Source organism: Protomyctophum parallelum (assembly GCF_964188405.1).
Source record: "Protomyctophum parallelum genome assembly, chromosome: 7".
Classification (NCBI taxonomy): domain Eukaryota; kingdom Metazoa; phylum Chordata; class Actinopteri; order Myctophiformes; family Myctophidae; genus Protomyctophum; species Protomyctophum parallelum.
Window position 1 is genome coordinate 17,521,030 of NC_139705.1, and position 21,247 is coordinate 17,542,276.

The 21,247-nt window shown below is 43.6% G+C and overlaps 1 protein-coding gene across 1 annotated transcript; it reads right to left on the minus strand.

Moving 5' to 3' along the window:
• Nucleotides 1-9,705: 9,705 nt before the first annotated feature.
• Nucleotides 9,706-19,432, minus strand: slc16a7 (solute carrier family 16 member 7; the record flags this gene model as incomplete). Its single annotated transcript, XM_083769694.1, has 7 exons — nucleotides 9,706-9,878; nucleotides 11,553-11,779; nucleotides 12,340-12,754; nucleotides 13,859-14,122; nucleotides 18,028-18,171; nucleotides 18,959-19,040; nucleotides 19,298-19,432. The coding sequence occupies 7 exons, from the start codon at nucleotides 19,430-19,432 to the stop codon at nucleotides 9,706-9,708; spliced, it is 1,440 nt and encodes a 479-aa protein (XP_083625820.1).
• Nucleotides 19,433-21,247: the final 1,815 nt, after the last annotated feature.

The following is a 21,247-nucleotide window of genomic DNA, read 5'->3' on the forward strand; positions in this document are numbered from 1 at the left end:
GTAACCCTGTGAATGTATATGGCGCCGCTTCTCTGTTTGTCTCTTATGCATAATCATTGTTACGACCCTGTGAATGTATGGCTCTGCTTCTCCTCTGTGTCTCTCTTATGAATTATTGATAAGGCTCTGCTCCCATCATCGCATAATATATTATTTATTATTAGTTTTATTGATAAGGCCATCAATCTGACACACAAAACAACGTGCTTACAGTTCTCACTATACTGTAAATTATCAGACAAAGTTATGGGAAAACGACAGTAGCTGCACCTTTCTTTTTGTTTTATAAAGATTTATTTATCGATAATGCAGATATCATTTACAACAACGAATTACAGAATCATGATTTATTTTCTTTTTTTTAAACAAGAAAAGACAAAAAACAGTAAAAACAACCCCCCCCCCCCCACCCAACCCCAACCCCAGAAAGGAAAACTACACAGCTCTCATTACTCTGTATTGTACACAACACCACTTGACAACATCAACTCGGATAAATAAATGAAAATAAATATAAATAAAACTAAAACTAAAATCAACCTAGAGGAGATATTGAAGGTAGAACCTCAAAGAACCTGCCCCATATCTTTTCAAAAGTAGCAGGCCTTCTTCTTACATTGTACAGTATCCTTTCAGGAGTACAGTATGATGAAAGCTCATTCAGCCAGTGTCTCTGTGAAGGTGATTTTTCAGATTTCCAATTAACCAAGATGATTTTCTTCGCAGCTGTACTGGTGAGTAACACAAAATATTCTTTGTTAAGGCTTTCTAAAATCACAACACTGGAGCCAACAGGCTGCTACTGCTGCAGACGGAACGAGGTGGCTGTGTGTGTGTGTGTGTGTGTGTGTGTGTGCAGGTAATCTTTGGCACTGTTGGACCAATATGAGGCCACGTCCTACTTAGTTTATATCCAGCCGACGCCAATCGGTAGGCCTACACATTATCTCTATAGTCATGTGTTCAACACGGATCTGAGTAATCTTCCCTGATTGGAAATGTATTTTTCTTAAATGTATCCCACGATTTTGTAACCCATTTTTTCACCCAGTGTCAACTATCTAATCAAATGTAATCATGGACTCTATACACTCCCTCTGCCAACCTGGGGAGAGCAATGGACTGACCTCATGCTTCCTTCTATGCATGAGCAGTCCACTTCTTTTCACCTGACAGCGGGGAGTTTCCCCGGTTGGACGTAGCATGTGGAAGGAACACGTTATTCCAACCAGTTCCTTTCCCCTCCATCAGGCGCCCCGGCTGGCCAGGGGGAGGCAGTAGAGAGACCAGGAATATACGGCATGTTTTTGGTGAGGGTACCTTACACGGGGCAAACATGCAAACTCGACACAGAAAGGCCCTTTTGACCAGGAGTGGTCCGTTTTGGATTTTGATTTGCCTCAAATCATAAACACAGCGTCTGATTTCTGTGAAACTTTGCACACAGATTCCCACTAGGCCATGGATGAAAGGCCACCTGGTAATATTTTTGGGATATTTGCTCCCCACCACCACCACCCCAAGACCCACACAAATAATGTTCCAGATAATCAACCAGTGTCAGTCCAGGTCCCTGTACAAGTAGGCCTATGTAATGATTCATCCCCAGACAGTGTGTGTTGAGCAGATAAACAGAAACAAAACACTCACACATGCACAGAGAGAGAGAGAGAGAGAGAGAGAGAGAGAGAGAGAGAGAGAGAGAGAGAAAGAGAGAGAGAGAGAGAGAGAGAGAGAGAGAGAGAAAGAGAGAGAGAGAGAGAGAGAGAGAGAGAGAGAGAGTTTTGTTACTGAACAGATTAGCACTGCTGACATGGACTGTGTGACATGTCTGCTTATTATAAGCGACTTTAGGCTTGTTTTTCTGTAAATTGGTGAATTGGTGAAGAGCAACATCAAACTTAATCAATAGAAATCTAAAAATGTCATTGCCAATGTTGACCTCAGAGCTTTCTGATGTATTTTTTTCGTCATTAGCACAGAATGAGTTAATAAAAAAACATCAAAAAACGTCTGTGGCAGCGAATACGTTTACTGATAATTCACACTATTGTTGCTATATTTATGCTTTGTCGTATGAAGGTGGCATGCGGAACATAGCCGATCTACAAGCTCACAACATACATACGCCACCTGTTATGAGCTTGTAGATCGGCTATATTTTCTGGCATCATGCAACCCTATTGTACGATGAAGTATATCAATCAGCTGGCAATTTAGGCTAAACAGCAGAGAATGAAAGGCTTCACTGAGCCTATTTTAGAGAAATGTGTTTGACAATGTGATAATTATGGCATAAACATAATAATCGCATTAAGTCCTCAAGCGTCGCTTCTCAATGGCTCTTTACAAGAGTTCAACATCAATGGGAGGCGGGTCGAGTTCGGTTCCTTTTGTCTGAGTTCAGAAACATAACATCCATATTTAATAGTTCTGTCTGAGTTCAGAAACATAACGTCTAAATTTAATAGTTCTGTTTGAAATGAAGTGAAATGAAATGTCTGCCGACCTCATATGACATTAAACCACAGCACACACTGTTCTAACATTCAGATTAAACTTTAACCTTGCCAGTTTGATATCAAACCATAGATATTTAAATATTAAAACCCCAGTCTATATCTGCCCGTCTCTCTCTCTCTCTCTCTCTCTCTCTTACAATTTACAATTTACAATTTAGGCATTTAGCAGACGCTCTTAATCCAGAGCGATTTACATTTAAGCAAGAACAAAAGCATGGGAATACATCACATAAAAGCATTTATCATGAAACATGCGTAAGCTAAGAAAGTAACAGTGGAATATCTATATAATGAAACTATACATACACTATACATATAAACTATACATATTTACTACTGACATCCATAAGGATATTTACTACTCTCTCTCTCTCTCTCTCTCTCTCTCTCTCTCTCTAGGAGTCTAGGGTAAACATTGTGAAGAGTCATTCAACGCAGATTAGTTGTGGGAAAGAAGATTAACACACATTAATAAACACACACACACACACACACACACACACACACACACACACACACACACACACACACACACACACACACACACACACACACACACACACACACACACAGGAAGAGGATTAGCACGGATAAATAACACATGCTGGATTACGTACACCACTGGTTGCACAGCCATCCTGGCTAGCTTCTACTTAATTTGCAGTCCAGTCATACAGTAGTTTAGGTTTATAATGTTGTTCATTGTATGTATCTACCCCCCCCCCCCCCCCCCCCCCCCCCAGTGTGGAAGGAGGCACACCCACACTTTTCCCTCAAGGACACTTTCCTACACCTATGGGTGCTATAGGACTGACATCCATAAGGATATTCTCCTCCAGTGCTAACCCTGACAGGACACTTTGTGCGTGTGTGGACTTAAGTGCAAACCCACGCAGGGGGCGGGTGGGCGGGCAGGCAGGCAGGCAGGCAGGCAGGCAGGCAGGCAGGCAAGGCAGGCAGGCAGGCAGGCAGGCAGGCAGGCAGGCAGGCAAAGCTTATCCTTTTGATAATGGTGTGACAATATATGTCTGACATGGTGCATTTTTATATAGCACTTTTATCCAAGGCACTTTACATAGATTGTACATTACATTCACCCATTCACACATCAAAGGCGGAGGAAAGCAAACCACCAACCTGCACATCGGGAGCGATTAGGGGTTCAGTCTTGCTCAAGGACACTTCAACACTAACTCTGGGGGAGTCCGGGTTTGAACTGGTAACCTTGCTGTTCCCATCCGGCCACCCATGAGTCACTTCTGCACTGACTGACTGACTGACTGACTGACTGACTGACTGACTGACTGCCTGCCTGCCTGGCTGCCACCATAATTCATTCATGCAGTTATTAAAAACAATAATATTATGAAAACATCTGCTTTCAACAACAGAGGTAATGTATCTCCTTTTTTTTTAATGATGAGGTGAAATGTTTATAATGATAAACATATTGATCTGAACATCATCTGTGCCTTAGAGGGTTAGGGTTAGTTAAATGTTCCTAATCATAAACATATTGATCTGAACATCATCGTGTGCCTTAGAGGGTTAGTTAAATATTTCTAATCATAAACATATTGATCTGAACATCTTGTCTGCCTTAGAGGGACACCATCATGACCAAACAGCTGTTCAGGCTGCACAGTCGACTTGTTACTCCACTCCGCACACATACAACGTTTCGTGCCAGATTTCCAGAAAATGAAACAATACAGCACAATACCGTGATAGTGTACCGGAAACCATAGGTGTCAAATATAATTTGTACACCAAAATATGTATACAGGGTATATATGTCAATTACTACCTTTATACTGCAATTTCTACCTTTAATTACATATGTAATTAGTGTATACACTTACTGCTGCTAACATAACGTGACCTCTTTCAAAGGTGGACAAGAAATCTAAAATAATTGCTACAGTGATTAGACATTTAGACATGTATCATTCAAAATATGCTCCTTATTGACTTACACTGAAACAGCTCTCAAAATCACTCTTTTAGTACGTAAACGAACATAAAAGCTAATCTGGATCCGGATCCAGTCCGGGTTTTCTTCCTAATAAAAATGGCAAAATCAACAGGAAGTTAACATTAAAAGAAAAGAAAAAAGTTTGGTGATGTTTTATTGTCGGAATCAACTTTGTGTTTGTTTACGACTTTACGTAGGCCTACTAAAAGAGTGACTTTGAGAGCTGTTTCAGCGTACAATGTAAGACAGTGAGGATCTTATTTTGAATTATCAATATCTAATCACTAGAGGAATCATTTTTGTATTTATTGTCCACATTTGGAGTTGCATCATGGCAATTAAGGTACGCCACTATACACAACCCAAACCTCTACCAAAGTGGTCAATAACCAAAATATAGGCTTTGCTGCCGCCTGGTGGTAATGAGGTATAATCGCAGACCAAGTCTGACAGTCGAACACCCGAACACACACCAGCCATTAAAACACTACAAATTAACTTTCTAACTTTATCGTCACCGTACTGATGTAGGCCTACTGGTTTCCAACATGGCTGTTAATACAGATTTGTTTCTAAAATCTCTCACCATATCATATGCACGGCTTGGAATATCCGTGGATATGCTCCTGAGGAGGAGGATTCTAAAAACGATGTATAAATCCTAAAGCCTTGTTTATACTTCACTGTGCAACGGTCCTATGCTGGAAAATAGCAGATATTATGCAAACTCACAGCACATCTCATTCAAGACACTGAACTTGCAGATCTGCCATTTTTGCCATCCAAATGCATTACATGGTTAAATGGGCCCTAAGAGATGCAGACATTAACTAGAAAAAGTGCCCTTCTGGGCACAGGTCTCCACCAGGAGGATAGGAGTGTGTGGTGTTTGGCAAAATGTTTAGGAGTAATTTAATGTTTGTTTGTGTGTGTGTGTGTGTGTGTGTGACGCAACTTGGCCTGTTGTAGCGCCACCATGAGGCTGATTTGAAAACTAGTTGTCAAGTGGCATTTCTTCCTCAGCCTATAGTGGGAATATGCACGGCTTACTGCCATGTCTTCCTTCTCAGAATGCATTTCTTTCATGTGGATTATTTCCAAGGGATTCGATTTCCCAAAAGTTGCGTAACTGATCTGACAGTGCCTGTTCCTCTCCGACGCTGATGTGCATCACTTCAATATGTCCACAACTTCAGTTATGATATTTAGCGTGGTGACTTCTCCTTGCACCAGCCATCCAAATACACTTTCCAGTGCAAGTTGTGCAACTATAGTCCTTCATTCAGTCTCTCCATTTTTCCTGTGACCATTTTCCAATATTGGTCTCCGCCAATTAATTAGGACTCCTAATTCCACTGCATACATGTCTGCATCCATCCTAGCCCTGGAACATGACTGCCATGATGATTATCATGACAGTCATGCAGTAACTTTGCCCTGTTTTTTGCGCTCGCTGCATTTACAAGATTTCCGTATATATAAACATTCAGATTTAAAATATAAAGTAGGCCTACTCACAAAGTGTCCCACGGGTGTTAGTTAGTAGCAGCACCAACGATTAGAATGTCTGCGTCCCGCGTTGTTTAATAAAAAGCATTTTTGTCCGAGCTCCCCGGCTACTTTTTTCAAACGGGGTTCGTTTGGGAAATCCACAGTTGCACACCGGGAGCGCACTCGCCTATTAGTCTGTATTGGCAGGGCGGTCAGCGTACCTATATCGAACACACCGAGTGCCACCCTCCTCCCGACCGATAGGGGCGCGTAGTTGAAAGCCAATGGCAAAATAACACCTCGGATAAAAATGCTTTTTATTAAACAACGCGGGATGCAGAAATTCTAATCGCTGGCGCTGCTACTATAACTAACACCCGTGGGACACTTTGTGAGTAGGGGAGAGCCGCCAAGGATGTAACATTTTGCACGTTTCATTTTTTTACTCAGAGATCCGTTTATCTACACATGTAATATTTTCAGGCAACGGACCTACACATGTCTGCTACCATAAACCACTTCAAGTTATTTTTTTGATGAAACAGATCGGGAGTTATTAAACCGAACGTGGACGCTGTTTCAGTGTTACATTTGCTGCGCATATCGGATTAATTGTAACGGCATGCATGATAAATGTAACAACGCTAAAAAACACCATTAAACATATCGTTTTCAGCTTAAAGCAATTATATTTCATTAAAGCAACTCCTTAGCATTGTTTTCATACCATGGATGTGATAAGAAAATGTATCAAAAATAAGGGAAATATTAAATAGTAGCCTATCGGGTGTACCAGTTTGGGCTTTTTTTTTTTTTTTGGTCAGTTCAGTGGGGAAATACATTGATTAAACAAACGTTTGATTGATTGAGTTGTACAATGTTATACAACCCTACAATAATTTTAGAATACACTACACAATACAATACAATTTTAGAACATATAATATTGGCCAATATGTCAAATATGTAAATATTACATATAATGGCATTTAATGGAAAGCGGACCATTTGTAACATGTTACAAATGGCCCACTTTAGCAAGTTGTTCTTTGCCGTTGCTTACAGACCAGAATTCCGTCTAAACACGATGCAAACTAATGAAGAACATAAGCATGAAGACATCCATGTGGATTTTTATTCACCAACATCAAAGAAAAAAATTGTAGCACACATATACTCCAGGTGTAAAATTATACGCCTTTTGAAAAAAGTCAGTTTTTCGCCAATAACTCCCCGTAGGATAAAGGTAAACACTTCAAACTTCCTGGGCACGTAGAGTACGTTGCTGTACACATACTGACGCGATGGCGTCATGGTGGCGTTGACCAATCAAGAGATAACGTCCATGTTACAACCGTGAAGCGTTACAATCGTGGCGGCTCTCCCCTACTTTATATTTGAAATGCGAATGTTTATATATTTTAATTATTTGTAAATGTAGCGTTCGCAAAAACCAGGGTGAAGTTGCGTCATGACTCTCGTATGAATACGAGAGTCATGAATCATGGCTACATCCATCCCTATGATGGGTACATCTGCTATGGGCATTCCTTTTGCTTCCAAGTCCCTCCTTATCTTTCCGTTTGGCGCTTTAATCATAGAAGAGCTCAACTTGGGTGTTTCCAATAAATGGACATCAATGCTTTGATTGAATAATATTTCTCAAACGAGAGAGAGAGAGAGAGAGAGAGAGAGAGAGAGAGAGAGAGAGAGAGAGAGAGAGAGAGAAAGAGAGGGGCGGGGGGGGGGGGCAAGCCTCAGGAGAGCGTCACGACGGCTGTAAATGCACAGATCTGTGCATCAGGAATGAAAATCTACTGAGTGACAGTGACTGACGTGAAGCCCGCGGGCGGAATTCGCCGCGCGCCTGGGCGCCGCGCGCCCGGCTCCCGACAGCGGGACAACACTTTCATGCAACACTTTCATGCACATGCAGGTAATTCTCTGGGGTGTTTTGGAACCAAACACATACAACGTTTCTTTACCTATAACTGCATGGCAGGTTAAGTGCTCTGGAAATATCCTCTTTAATGAAACTGCGGGTGCTATCCCCATCTAATAGGCACCTGCGGCTACTTGGCTTTCGTTGGTGCATCTATCCAAATGCTGTCTGCAGTAATACTGTACTATTGTCAGAGTTGCTTAATTGCTACACTACTATAACTGCATCTGCAACACTGTGGTCAGCCTGTCTGTTGTTGCCGTGGTCGGCGCGTCTATCATGCGCTAACCAATACGTTTCCAAACGTGTCGGATACAACTCCCATTGAATCTAGGCTTCTTACTTGTATCTCAATGTCATCATACAGTTTGCGTAATGCAATCACATCTGTGGCCCTTTTAACTGGAGTCAGATTTAACAGTTTGTTCATGTGGGCAATTTTAGATCTTTGCGCCCAAAACGACTGGTGAGCATTTTAATGGAATGCATATTAAGCTAATTGGGCCTAAATATGAGTAACTGTATGACACATAGGTTAGATAAACTGTTTGTTATACTTATAACATGATCAATGGTAATTTATATTGGCCAGACCTGTAGACAGGGACAAATCCAAGGAGGGTGTCCTGGCTGGGCGCAGCCATTACTGAGCTGTAATCAGCACTGATTAGCTACACCTGGTCAACATGGAGCAGTGCATATTAGATTTAATATTAGTGAAAAAACTAATAATAAAGAAAAACAATACAAAGTTGTGTAGAAGAGTTTAATTGTAATTCACTTAAAAAAATGACAATACAAAAAAGTGACAATTTTACAACAATATAATTAGTGTCAATATATTAATTATGTTCTGTGATATTTGACATTCAGACATTCCTTTAATTTAAAATATCACATAACCTTCTCTCTGGCCCCTTTTCTACTGGTTGGGAACTGGTTCAGTTATTTTTGGTTCTTTAGTCCATGAGCCAGACCTCCACAATTGGAACGTTAATTATGAATTGAGTGTGCAAAACCATACCTATGTTAAATTGTTATGACCATGAAACTTCCCCAGTTGATTGCTTACACAAAGACAATGATTTATTGTATTACAAATCTTAAAAATGTAAATATGCAAATTAGGCATCATATAGGAAAATATGCAAAAAATAAATAAATGAAAAAGCTACTATACTGTGGAAGGGTTATCACATATTGATTTACTTATATTGATCCTATAAACAATTTAATATAGGTATGGTTTTTCACACTCAATTCATAATTAACGTTCCAACTTTGGAGGTCTGGCTCATGGACTAAAAACTGGTTCTGAACTGAACGGGTTCCCAACCGGTGGAAAAGGGGTCTCAGTGTAGTGTCTAGGTTTTGTATTTGTTTGTTTGTTCCGTGGTCTAGTTGTATAGGTTCTATATGGCTTTGTTTGCTCTTCAGCTGTCTCATCGTGTGTGTGTTACCAGTCTAGTTAATGTTTAACTAAAGTCTAACCTAGTCCTTTAATGTCTCTGTTTGGTCTCAGCTGTCAGATATTTCAGTCTGTTTGAGATGTTCTCATTGCATCAATGAGTTTTGCACACCACATGACACTGATCACACGCATGTGCACGCACACACACACACACACACACACACACACACACACACACACACACACACACACACACACACACACACACACACACACACACACACACACACACACACACACACACACACAGATTTCAGCCAGCTGATTCATCGCATCTGTTCTGACACTTAACCCCTCCTCCATGTCAGGCACTTTTGGTCATTTGCATAACTCCGCCCAGTCTCTGTTGCTCCTCCTCCTCTAGCTTCTTGTAGTTGTAATAATTCATGACGAACAGGAAGATTCCAGGAATCAGCATCATCACTCCACATGCGTAGTACATGTACCGGTAGTCCTGGAATACATCTACTAGCATTCCTGTAAAAATATATACAATATATAATAAGATGTTAGCCTGGGTTACAGCCTGCTTCGCTGCGTTCCGTGAATTTGTTTTGTCACTCAGCCACTCAGTCTGGAAAGGGTCCTATATCTCCAAGGTAGGCGGGACATGTAAACGGGAGAAATCGACCCGTGGCTTCTGATTGGTCTGTGGTGTGGGTTGGGGTAAAAACACTAGATTGACGTCGTATCAATGCGCACTGCACAGCTACTGCTGTTGTCCTGCAACGTACGTGTCATTCAACTAAACTCACCCCACTCAGCCGTCAGTTGTTTTTGCACTACTGCATCTGACATTGGACTACTGAATCAAATTAGTGTTTACTTTTTACTGTGGGTTTTACTCTTGAGTCAAGTCGATTCTCACAATGAGAAGCATTGGACAGAGTGGCGCTGGCTGATGACGTATCAGCAACAACGTGACATTATGAAATACGAGTCAAGACCAAGGAGCCAGCTAGGCACTCCAATGTTGAAGCGCTGGGCCCTAGTGGTAAGAGGAAGGACTGCAGGCGGACCCGTGGATTCTTGACGAGGAAACCCAGTGTAACCGAGCGCTCAATGTTAAAGCCCAGCTGCACTTCCGCATTTGGGCACCAAAATTTGGTGCCCAAATGCTGAATCGGCGAAAAAAGGCGGAAGTAGACGGTACTCGTATGCACCATCCCAGCCATCCCACCAATTTTGATGCGTATGCACCGTCCCAGTAAATGACATAATGACTAATTGTGCCTGATACGGCAGTGGTGCCAGATTACATACATGTATACATAGGAGCATTACCTTTAATCCTCCCAACACTAAAACATATCGTCATTACGTCACCATCAAAACCCAATTACACTCTGGCATTGGGTCCTTTTTTTTTTTTTTTAGATATTTTTTTGCGGCTTACGCCTTTTATTGATTTTTGAAGGGACAGACAGTAGGCTGACAGGAAACGGGAGAGAGATGGGGGGATGACATGCAGTAAAGGCCGTGTCGGGTCCGGGAGTCGAACCCGCGGCACACTGCGACTGGATTACCAGTCCGGTGCCCAGACCGTTACGCTACGACCTGGGCCGGCATTGGGTCCTTTAATCCATATCTTTATTACGTAATCATTGAGAGCTAGTTATACTATGTATATGTATATGTATAAAACCAATGGTTTTCGATGGTGGAATCGGAATCTGGAATTAGAATCTCCTTGGGTCCAAACGGTTGCAAGGAGTTAACGCTAAAACCGTCTTGACCCTTTGGTGTGGTTTGGGCCATTGAATTCCATGCGTTGAATCACTAGAGTCAACGTGGCTCAATGTGGCTCAACGTGCAACAAGACATATCACACCGCAGGGACAACGCTAAAACCGTCTTGACCCTTTGGTGTGGTTAGGGCTTTAAGATGTCGGCTAAGTCAACAAGAGGGGAACCTTTTTTACTGATGGACGGACCACTTCCAGTTTATCTCCTTAGACACGGACACGCTGATAGACAGTAGTATAGCGCAAGCTCTAACTGATTCATGTAAAACATTAACACACCCCCAGCACCCACAGCGTCCCCCAGCGGGAATCGAACCCAGGACCTTCTAGCTGAGATGTGACAGCACTACCGACTGTGCCACCGTGACCCTCACTGTTAAGGGCCCGGGTCAAGGTGGTTGCTCACCTGAGATGGGGGGTCCGAGCAGCACGGGCCCACACTCCATGATGGTGACCAGGCCCACGGCGCTGCTGAAGCGCGGCGCCCCCACCATGTCCATCAGCACCTCGAACAGCAGCGCACACACCATGCCAAACGCCACGCCGAAGATGACCGCATACACCACCAGGCCTGCGTAGCCCGGCAGCAGCGGCAGCAGCAGGTGGCAGAGCCCGTTGTACGTCACGGCGAAGCTGGAGGAAATATAGGTGCATTCAGACTTGGATAGTTAGAGCGGCGCGATTACATACAAAGTCAATGCAAAGACGAGAACTCACGCGAACGGGCGCGGCACGAACGGGCGCGGCGCGAACGGGCGCGGCAAGAACGGGCTGACGCAAACGAAGTGAACGGCCGCCTGGTATCTTCACCCGGCTGGATAAATCCAACTGACGTTTGCGTCCCCCTGACGGCGCCACTCATCGCGTGCTCATTTGCTGACAGCAAATCAACGTTGTTGTAGTCCGGAAGCCCAGAAATGTTTCAGTTGTTTGGTTTATTCATCCATTCAACTGAACTGATCGACAGGACTCGGCAAAGGTGGAAAAAACACACAGAAATTATGCAGTAAACCCTGTGCAAAGACATAGGAACTAACTTTGCTGCTCATACATTATATAGTAGCAGAAATCATGTTAAATATATTGAAGCGAACCGTCTTGTGTGAATCAACGCTGACCTGCACGACCAAAGTGAAGCGATTGGAGCAACTGTAAACTAATTTGCAGAGATATATCTTCAGGTCTGAACACACCTGAAGAAGTACTGGATCCTGGGCCGCACCCAGCGGGTGTTGGCCAGCAGGCCGGTCCCCGGCCGGGCGAACATGTCCACCAGGGCGAAGATGGACAGGAGGAAGGCGGCTGAGTACTCGTCGACGCCCTGGTGCTTGGCGTACGGTGCCAGGAAGACCACGGGGGCAAAGAAGCCGAAGAACATGATCACGTTGCCCACCAGGTAGATCAAGAAGCCCCGGTGTCTGAACAGGGTGACGTCGATGAAGCTGCACCCTCCTCCTCCTCGTTTCCTGTCCTCTGCCCCTTCCTGTTTGCTGTCCTCCACTGCCGCGTCCACTTCCTTCAGCAGCTCTGCTGTCGCGCTGGCCGCGGTGTCTTGGTTAGGAAGCTTCTCCGGGTCGGTTCCGTTGGCGTCCATAGGAGGAGGAGGTTCTGAGGGTTCCAGATCACAGAACGTTTTGATTGATTGATTGAATCATTTATTAGACAGAAATGTAAAAACAGCAGCAGAGGACAGTCAAAGTCAAAGTAACACATGCAGCTATATTTGTGCCACCCCTTAACACTTATGCCAAAATGTATTTTCCATTTTTTTAAACATTTTAAAATAGTTCAAATAGCTCACAATGTGTTAATGTAGATCGGGTAGTTGAACTATTTTAAAATGTTTTAAAATAGTAAAAAATGGCAAATAAGTTTAGGGATTACCAGGGTGAAGGTTGGAGCAGGATGGGGCCCATATGGTCTAAAAGATATAATTCATAGACATGACATAAACATTTAAATTCAATATCATCACAGAAATAAATGAATAAAACACTGTTATGTACAGATGGAAAAGGAAGATCACCTGTCTAAGGGAGAAGTGATCATTTCCTCTCCCTTAGGCCTGCTGAAAGGAGGATTTTAACTTTCAGAGATGCCAGTGATCTGCATTCTTTAAGGGAAGGGGTCTGGGGCATTCCACGCTTAGAAGGATAATTTACCCATGTTTGTTTTATAAGTGGGTGGTACCAGATCGTTGTTCTTCTCCCTTTAGTATAGTGGTTGTCGGTGTCGCTCCCTTTTTTAGGTATAATTATTCAGGTATGCAGGTACTGAGGGCATTGAGGGCAAAGCTGCATTTACAATGTTGAATGTCAATCCCATTTTCAACTCTTAACTCTGTCTTCTACTTGGAGCCAGTTTAGGTCATGGGCTCCAGGCAGAGAAGTAGTCAAATTAGTTTGTTTTGGGAAGTGACCCAGCAGGTCACTATAGTGAACTTGTAGATTTTGTGGAAGTTAAAACATGGCTTAAATAAATACATTTATTATACCAATATTATGAGGAGCCCATTCATTCATTGAACATTATAAGAGAGCTGTCTGGCGCTTATAGACAGCTAAATTGTTAAGTAACGTTGCATAGCTGAGGCACCTTGCAGTGTTTTCTGTACCTACCAAACTCAGACTTGACCCCCTCCCTCACTCGGTCTTGTGGACTCGCTTTAGGTGGACTCAACTACAAGTCTACAACACTACTATTAGAACATGCCTGATGGTTTGTGTTGTGTTAAGGTCTTGTTGACGGGTCTCATCAGAGCTCCAGCTACGCAGCAGTTCAACACCAAGCCTCCCAGGATCATAAACGCTCCTCTCCAGCCAAACGAGTCGAACAGGAACTGGTTGAGAGGAGCCAGGGTGGACAGGAACACCGGACTTCCTGCCATCACGATGCCGTTGGCTATCGGCCGCTTGACCTGGAAGTATGTTCCTATGATGGTCAGGGCAGGTTGCAGCTGGAAGGCTAGGCCGAAACCTGTAAAAAATATTAATATGATCTGTTAATATCATAAAGTATAGATTCCTATGATGGTGAGAGCAGATTGGAGCTGGAAGGCCATGCTGAAACCTGTATACATTAATGACATGTTTAATATCATAAACCATAGGTTCCTATATGGTGAGGGCTAGCCTCGCATGCCTTCATCTGCCTTTGCAATGCATATTGCCCCAGGCAGATTAAGTCTGGCCCGTCTCAATTGTGGGAGGACGCAGTGATATTAGTATCGCTACGCGTAGCTGGAAGGTTAGGCCAAAACCTGTAGAGATAATACTATTATATTATTTATAAATGATATGTTTAATATCATAAATGATATGTTCCTTGGAATGCCAGGCCAAAACCTGTATAGATAGTTAGTTAGTTTCTGCGAGAGTGAGGTCTAGCCAACACCAACTAGGGATTCCTGGATCGCTGCCCTCCACAATTTCCTATCCATCAGGTTCTTGAGCTCTTCAGTGTTGTCAGCCAAGCTGTCGTGCCGCAACACGTCTACATAGGTGGTATGCTTCTTTCCTCTCCTGGCTTTGCCCTGGGTTGGCTCCCATAGGGTCAATTTGCTTGCCTCAAGTTCTGGGTGCCTGACGCAGTGCCCTGCCAGCCTCATCCTTTTCTCTCTGACTTTGTCCGTGACCCGTGGTAGGTCCCCATAGAGGTTCACATTTCTGATGCGGTCCGTCCATCTGACACCTAGTGCCATTCGTAGCATTCTTGTGTAGACTCCATCCAGGGCTTTTTTCTGTTGTATTGTAAGGGTCCATACAGCAGTACTGACTCCACAGTAGCTATGAACAGCTTAAGGTCTTCTCCCATATCTGATTTCCACACTCTCCTCATCCCGCGCAAGGCTTTCCAGGCAAGTGCTCTCCGAACCTTCAGATCCTGTTCATTTGAGGCAGTCCAGGCCCCGAGGTACTTGAAGTCCTCGACTGTCCTGTATAGATAATATACTACTAAAGGTACAGAAACAGGAGACAGGCTCCCATTCTTTTTTTCTATCCTGGTTTTAACCCCTCCTCTATTAAAGGCACTTTCGGTCATTTGCATTCGGTGTGTGGACTTTAGTGCAAACACACGCACGCACGCACGCACGCACGCACGCACGCACGCACGCACAAACTACAGTTTGATACTGTCGTACTGGGAGCTGACCAGTACAACCACAGTCTGATACTGTTGTACTGGGAGTTGACCAGTACGACCACAGTCTGATACTGTTGTACTGGGAGTTGACCAGTACAACCACAGTCTGATACTGTTGTACTGACCAGTACAACCACAGTTTGATACTGTTGTACTGACCAGTACAACCACACTTTGATAATACTGTTGTACTGACCAGTACAACCACAGTCAGATACTGTTGTACTGGGAGCTGACTGATACTGTTGTACTGACCAGTACAACCACAGTCAGATACTGTTGTACTGACCAGTACAACCACAATCTGATAATACTGTTGTACTGTCCAGTACAACCACAGTCAGATACCGTTGTACTGACCAGTACAACCACAGTCAGATACTGTTGTACTGACCACCAGTACAACCACAGTCTGATACTGTTGTACTGACCAGTACAACCACAGAAAGATACTGTTGTACTGACCAGCACAACCACAGTCAGATACTGTTGTACTGACCAGTACAACCACAATCTGATAATACTGTTGTACTGACCAGTACAACCACAGTCTGATACTGTTGTACTGGGAGCTGACAAATACTGTTGTACTGACCAGTTCAACCACAGTCTGATACTGTTGTACTGACCAGTACAACCACAGTCTGATACTGTTGTACTGACCAGTACAACCACAGTCAGATACTATTGTACTGACCAGTACAACGACAGTCTGATACTGTTGGCCGCCAACAGAAGCTCCAGTCGGGGGTTCAGTGCCTTGCTGAAGGGCACTTCAGCTGTGTTGGGGGAGTGATGACCATTCACTTTCCCACACACATTTTCCTGCCGGTAGGGGGAATCGAACCGGCAACCTTCCGGCAACGAGGGTGCTCCTCTAACCTTTAGGATTCACATTCCTTCGTGAATGTTGGCAGGGCGTTCCACATTTTCGTGGCATGAGCAGATTCATTTGACCCCTTATTTGAGCCAAATTTGGGTTGAACGGTGGAGCTTCCATACTGTTTAGGTTAGGGTCAGTATAGGAAGGTTTGCGGGAAGGTTGTGGGAGGGGAAACGTTTTTAAATGTTTTATTCTTTAATATTTAACATTTTAAAACCCATGACTTTGTATGACCTTTCATGGATCATATAACACAATGACATGGTTTGGACCACATGCATAAAAACAGATGATAGATAGGAAAGTTAAATATTTAAATAATAATAAGTGTGGTATATATAATTATGTTGTGCCTACAGGCGTTATGCACTGGCTGTACGGTCTGGTGCCTGTGGTCTGAAATGTTGACTCCAGGCGCACGCACGCACGCACGCGCGCGCACACACACACACACACACGATAAACTATTAAATAGTTGAATGCCCGCCCTGTCCACACACTGTGCGTGTGGTTGCATGTGTGTGTACATGCATGTGCGTGTGTGCACGTGTGTGTGTGTGCGAGGGCCTCTAGGGTTAATCCAAAAAGATCAAAACAGGCCAACTAGCCCTCCTCTGTGTTCAGCCAATCACGGCTCTGCTCTGTGTTCAGCCAATGACAGCCAAGCATCAATAAGTAAATATTACAGTTAGCAGCAAACTGATAGCATGACGTCAACAATGAACAAGACAATAGTCATATGACTCTATGGACATGCAGGCCTTTTCCTTATACTTTCTTCACTGGTGTTACCAACCAATGCTATACTAATGAAGGCTTTGTTCCATTCTGGTCAAACAGAGTCAGTGTTAATGATACTAATGAAGGCTCTGTTCCATTCTGGTCAAACAGAGTCAGTGTTAATGATACTAATGAAGGCTCTGTTCCATTCTGGTCAAACAGAGTCAGTGTTAATGATACTAATGCAGGCTCTGTTCCATTCTGGTCCAACAGAGTCAGTGTTAATGATACTAATGAAGGCTTTGTTCCATTCTGGTCAAACAGAGTCAGTGTTAATGATACTAATGAAGGCTCTGTTCCATTCTGGTCAAACAGAGTCAGTGTTAATGATACTAATGCAGGCTCTGTTCCATTCTGGTCCAACAGAGTCAGTGTTAATGATACTAATGAAGGCTCTGTTCCATTCTGGTCAAACAGAGTCAGTGTTAATGATACTAATGAAGGCTCTGTTCCATTCTGGTCAAACAGAGTCAGTGTTAATGATACTAATGAAGGCTCTGTTCCATTCTGGTCAAACAGAGTCAGTGTTAATGATACTAATGAAGGCTCTGTTCCATTCTGGTCAAACAGAGTCAGTGTTAATGATACTAATGAAGGCTCTGTTCCATTCTGGTCAAACAGAGTCAGTGTTAATGATACTAATGAAGGCTCTGTTCCATTCTGGTCAAACAGAGTCAGTGTTAATGATACTAATGAAGGCTCTGTTCCATTCTGGTCAAACAGAGTCAGTGTTAATGATACTAATGAAGGCTCTGTTCCATTCTGGTCCAACAGAGTCAGTGTTAATGATACTAATGAAGGCTCTGTTCCATTCTGGTCAAACAGAGTCAGTGTTAATGATACTAATGAAGGCTCTGTTCCATTCTGGTCAAACAGAGTCAGTGTTAATGATACTAATGAAGGCTCTGTTCCATTCTGGTCAAACAGAGTCAGGGTGCCGATATTGTGCATGTTGGCTCACTGGAAGCACTCTGCTACACTAGTGGGTCTCAAAGTGTGGTCAAGGCACCCTCATGGACTTTTGATATATTAATACACAAAAATAGATTACAAAATAATGATTATAAGCATATACCTCCCAGGAGTCCAACACACAGATACAGGTGGATGATGGTGGTCCCAAAGGAGGCGCTAACCATGGCGATTGAAACCATCACCCCCCCGACCATGACAACAGGTCTGCTGCCATAGCGATTCACCAGGATGCTGCTCACAGGTCCTGTAAGATAGGAAAGGAGCACGAAAGGTGCTTTATAAATAACATTTACTTACTTACTTACTTACTTACTTGCCTATGAGGCTCCAGCATATCTGTAGCTGAAGGGCAGGCCATTCAGGGCTTTACAAGTGGTCAGTAACATTTTAAAACCAATCCTAAAACTCACAGGCAGCCAGTGAAGGAAGGCGAGGACAGGTGTAATGTGGTCACGCCTCCTGGAGTTGATCAGTAATCTAGCTGCTGAATTTTGCACTAGTCATTAATTAAAGCATGAATGACCTTCTCAAGGTCTGAATATTTGAGAGATTTTTGCTATGTTTTTGAGCCCCTCCTATGTCCAGCTTTTAGTGTCCGTGTAAACACAAACTTTGTCCTAACAGAAACATAAAATACTGTTGATAATGAATGGCCAGTTTTGAGTGTTTGTGTAAACACAAACATTAAAAGCTGGACATAGATGATTGTGATTGGCCGGAATTAGATGATGTATGATGATAAGAGCAGTATACAAATACAGTTAGTCTTGTCACGTGATCGGAAATCGGGGCCGATCACGTCATTTTCAAATGACGGAATGGTATCGGGAGCAAAAAACATCCCTAGTATCAATATTATATCCATATCATGATATTAGACCGGATATTGTCGGTGATTTTCAATATAGTACTATTGTGATATAGCATAAGTGTCCTATAAAAAATGTAAATATCGGATCGGGAAAAATAACGTGATTGGGACATCCCTATATACAGTAGTCTAATATATACTGTAGTATTGTATACTGTACCTCCAGCATACATAGCAGCCAGCATGATGGAGGACACCCAGGCGATCTGACTGTAGGACACAGAGAAGTACTCCTGGATCTCCTTGAAGTAGAAGGACAGAGACTTGGGTTAGGATGGGACTGTATACTGTACATATAGTGTATATTATAGGTAGTATACATAACAGATATAGCACAGTACATAGTAATATACACTACCTTGAAGTACATGGTCAGAGAATTGGTTTAGGATCGGACGGCACATATGGGGCCCTATCTTGCCGCTTTATTATCCCTAAACGTATAGTGTATATATATAATAGATATAGTATAGTATAGTACGTAGTAATATACTAGTACCTTGAAGTAAATAGTCAGGGACTTGGGGAAGGCGTAGGAGAAGCCGATGCAGATGAAGGAGCCCAGGACCACCATCCAGCCCCAGCCCCCGTCAGGAGGGGTGTAGCCCAGGGTGGTGGTGGCTTTTGGGGGCATGGTGGAGATGTTTATACCCCCTGGAGCTACCTGGAGCTGCTTGGAGATGTTTACCCCCCTGGAGGAGTCTGGAGATGTTTAAACACCCTGGAGCTGCCTGGAGGAACATGAGAAATCACACACATCACATCACAGTCTGACAGCTGGAAAGCACTGAGTGGTTCCTTTTTGATTCACTTTGTAGCATTCAGTGAGAAGAGTCAGCCCCCAAATATTTGAGGGCAGATTCACATTCCGTTTGATTCAAACTGTTCCCGAATACGATTGCCTGGTCCCCGCTTGATTCTTCCGCACACTTCAACTGTATTCAATGCGTTCGCATTGCATCGCCCCAAAAACACACAGTTTTACTGAGATTAAGTTTAGGAACAAGGTTAGGTTTAGACATGGTTTTACTGAGGTAAATTCTACGAATAATGTTAGGTTTAATAGTTGTACTGAGGTTACGTTTAGGAATAAGCGTAGGTTTGGACATAGTTTTACTGAGGTTACAGTTAGGAATAAGCTTAGGTTTGGACATAGTTTTACTGAGGTTACAGTTAGGAATAAGGTTTAGGTTTAAGAATACCTGGTGGCGACCGTTCTGAGGTCGCTGGATTTGACCCCGGGCGAGCGTTCTTGTATTAAACTAAGGCAGTATAAACAGCATCGTAAAGGTGAATGTAATATAAATAAAGCAGTCTGAAGGTAAAGGTAATGATAAATCTTACCTCGGGGGCAAATGCAATGGTTGAAACGTGTGAGGATGAAGTGGAGAGTCAAGTTGTGACAGGTTGTAGATCTAATAATAATGTTGCTGCCAGCCAGGTCTGTGGTCGGTCTGATCACGCTGTGTTTCTAGATGTAATGCTGCTGCTGCCAGCCAGGTCTGTGGTCTTCTGATCATGTGGTGTTTTGTAGATCTAATGTTGCTGCCAACCCGGGTCTGTGAGTCTGTGGTCTTCTGATCACGTGGTGTTTGTAGATCTAATAATGCTGCTGTCAGCCAGGTCTGTCTGATCACGTGGTGTTTGTAGATCTAATAATGCTGCTGTCAGCCAGGTCTGTGGTCTGTCTGATCACGTGGTGTTTGTGATTGTCGCTGCCAGGTCTGATGTGTCATCACATGCGTGGTGTTTGTAGATCTAATGCCGCTGCCAGGTCTGATGTGTCATCACGTGGCGTTTTTTGGACTGATCACGTCTTGTCAACCAGTCTGCTTACAACTCCCTCCAACTCGCTCTCACTGCTTTGCACGCAATGTGGTTCAACTCCCTCTCACCGGTCTGCTCTGCATGTGTTAGGGTTAGACTCTGCTCTGCTGTGTAGTTCAAGGCTCTGACTGCTCTGCTCTGTGCAAAGCAGACACCACCAAAGGTTCAATCATCCGTCAGGCTATACTACTGGTCCGTGTCATGAGCTGACAGGGAGGGAGTAACAAAGTTGACAGCCAATCAGTGAGTCAAAGAAAGCCGCAAGCCAATCGCCGGCCTTGTGCGAGATGAGGTAATGACAGTGATTGCGAAGGTCGTGGCCAATCACAGGCGAGGTCAAATGTCACCGACGCCGCGCCCCGCCCCGGAGCTCAAACTGTAGCGTGGATGATCTCCTGTTTCACAACCACACTGGTTCTACAACTCTCTACTCTCTACACACACGTGCGTGCGTGTGTGTATGAGTGCGCATGCGTGCATGCATGTGTGTGAGTGAGTGCGCGCGGCCTCATGTGTGTGAGTGAGTGCGCGTGTGCATGTGCGTGCGTGTGTGTGTGTGTGTGAGTGCGTGCGCGCGGCCTCATGTGCGTGCGTGCGTGCGAGTGCGCGGCTTCATGTGTGT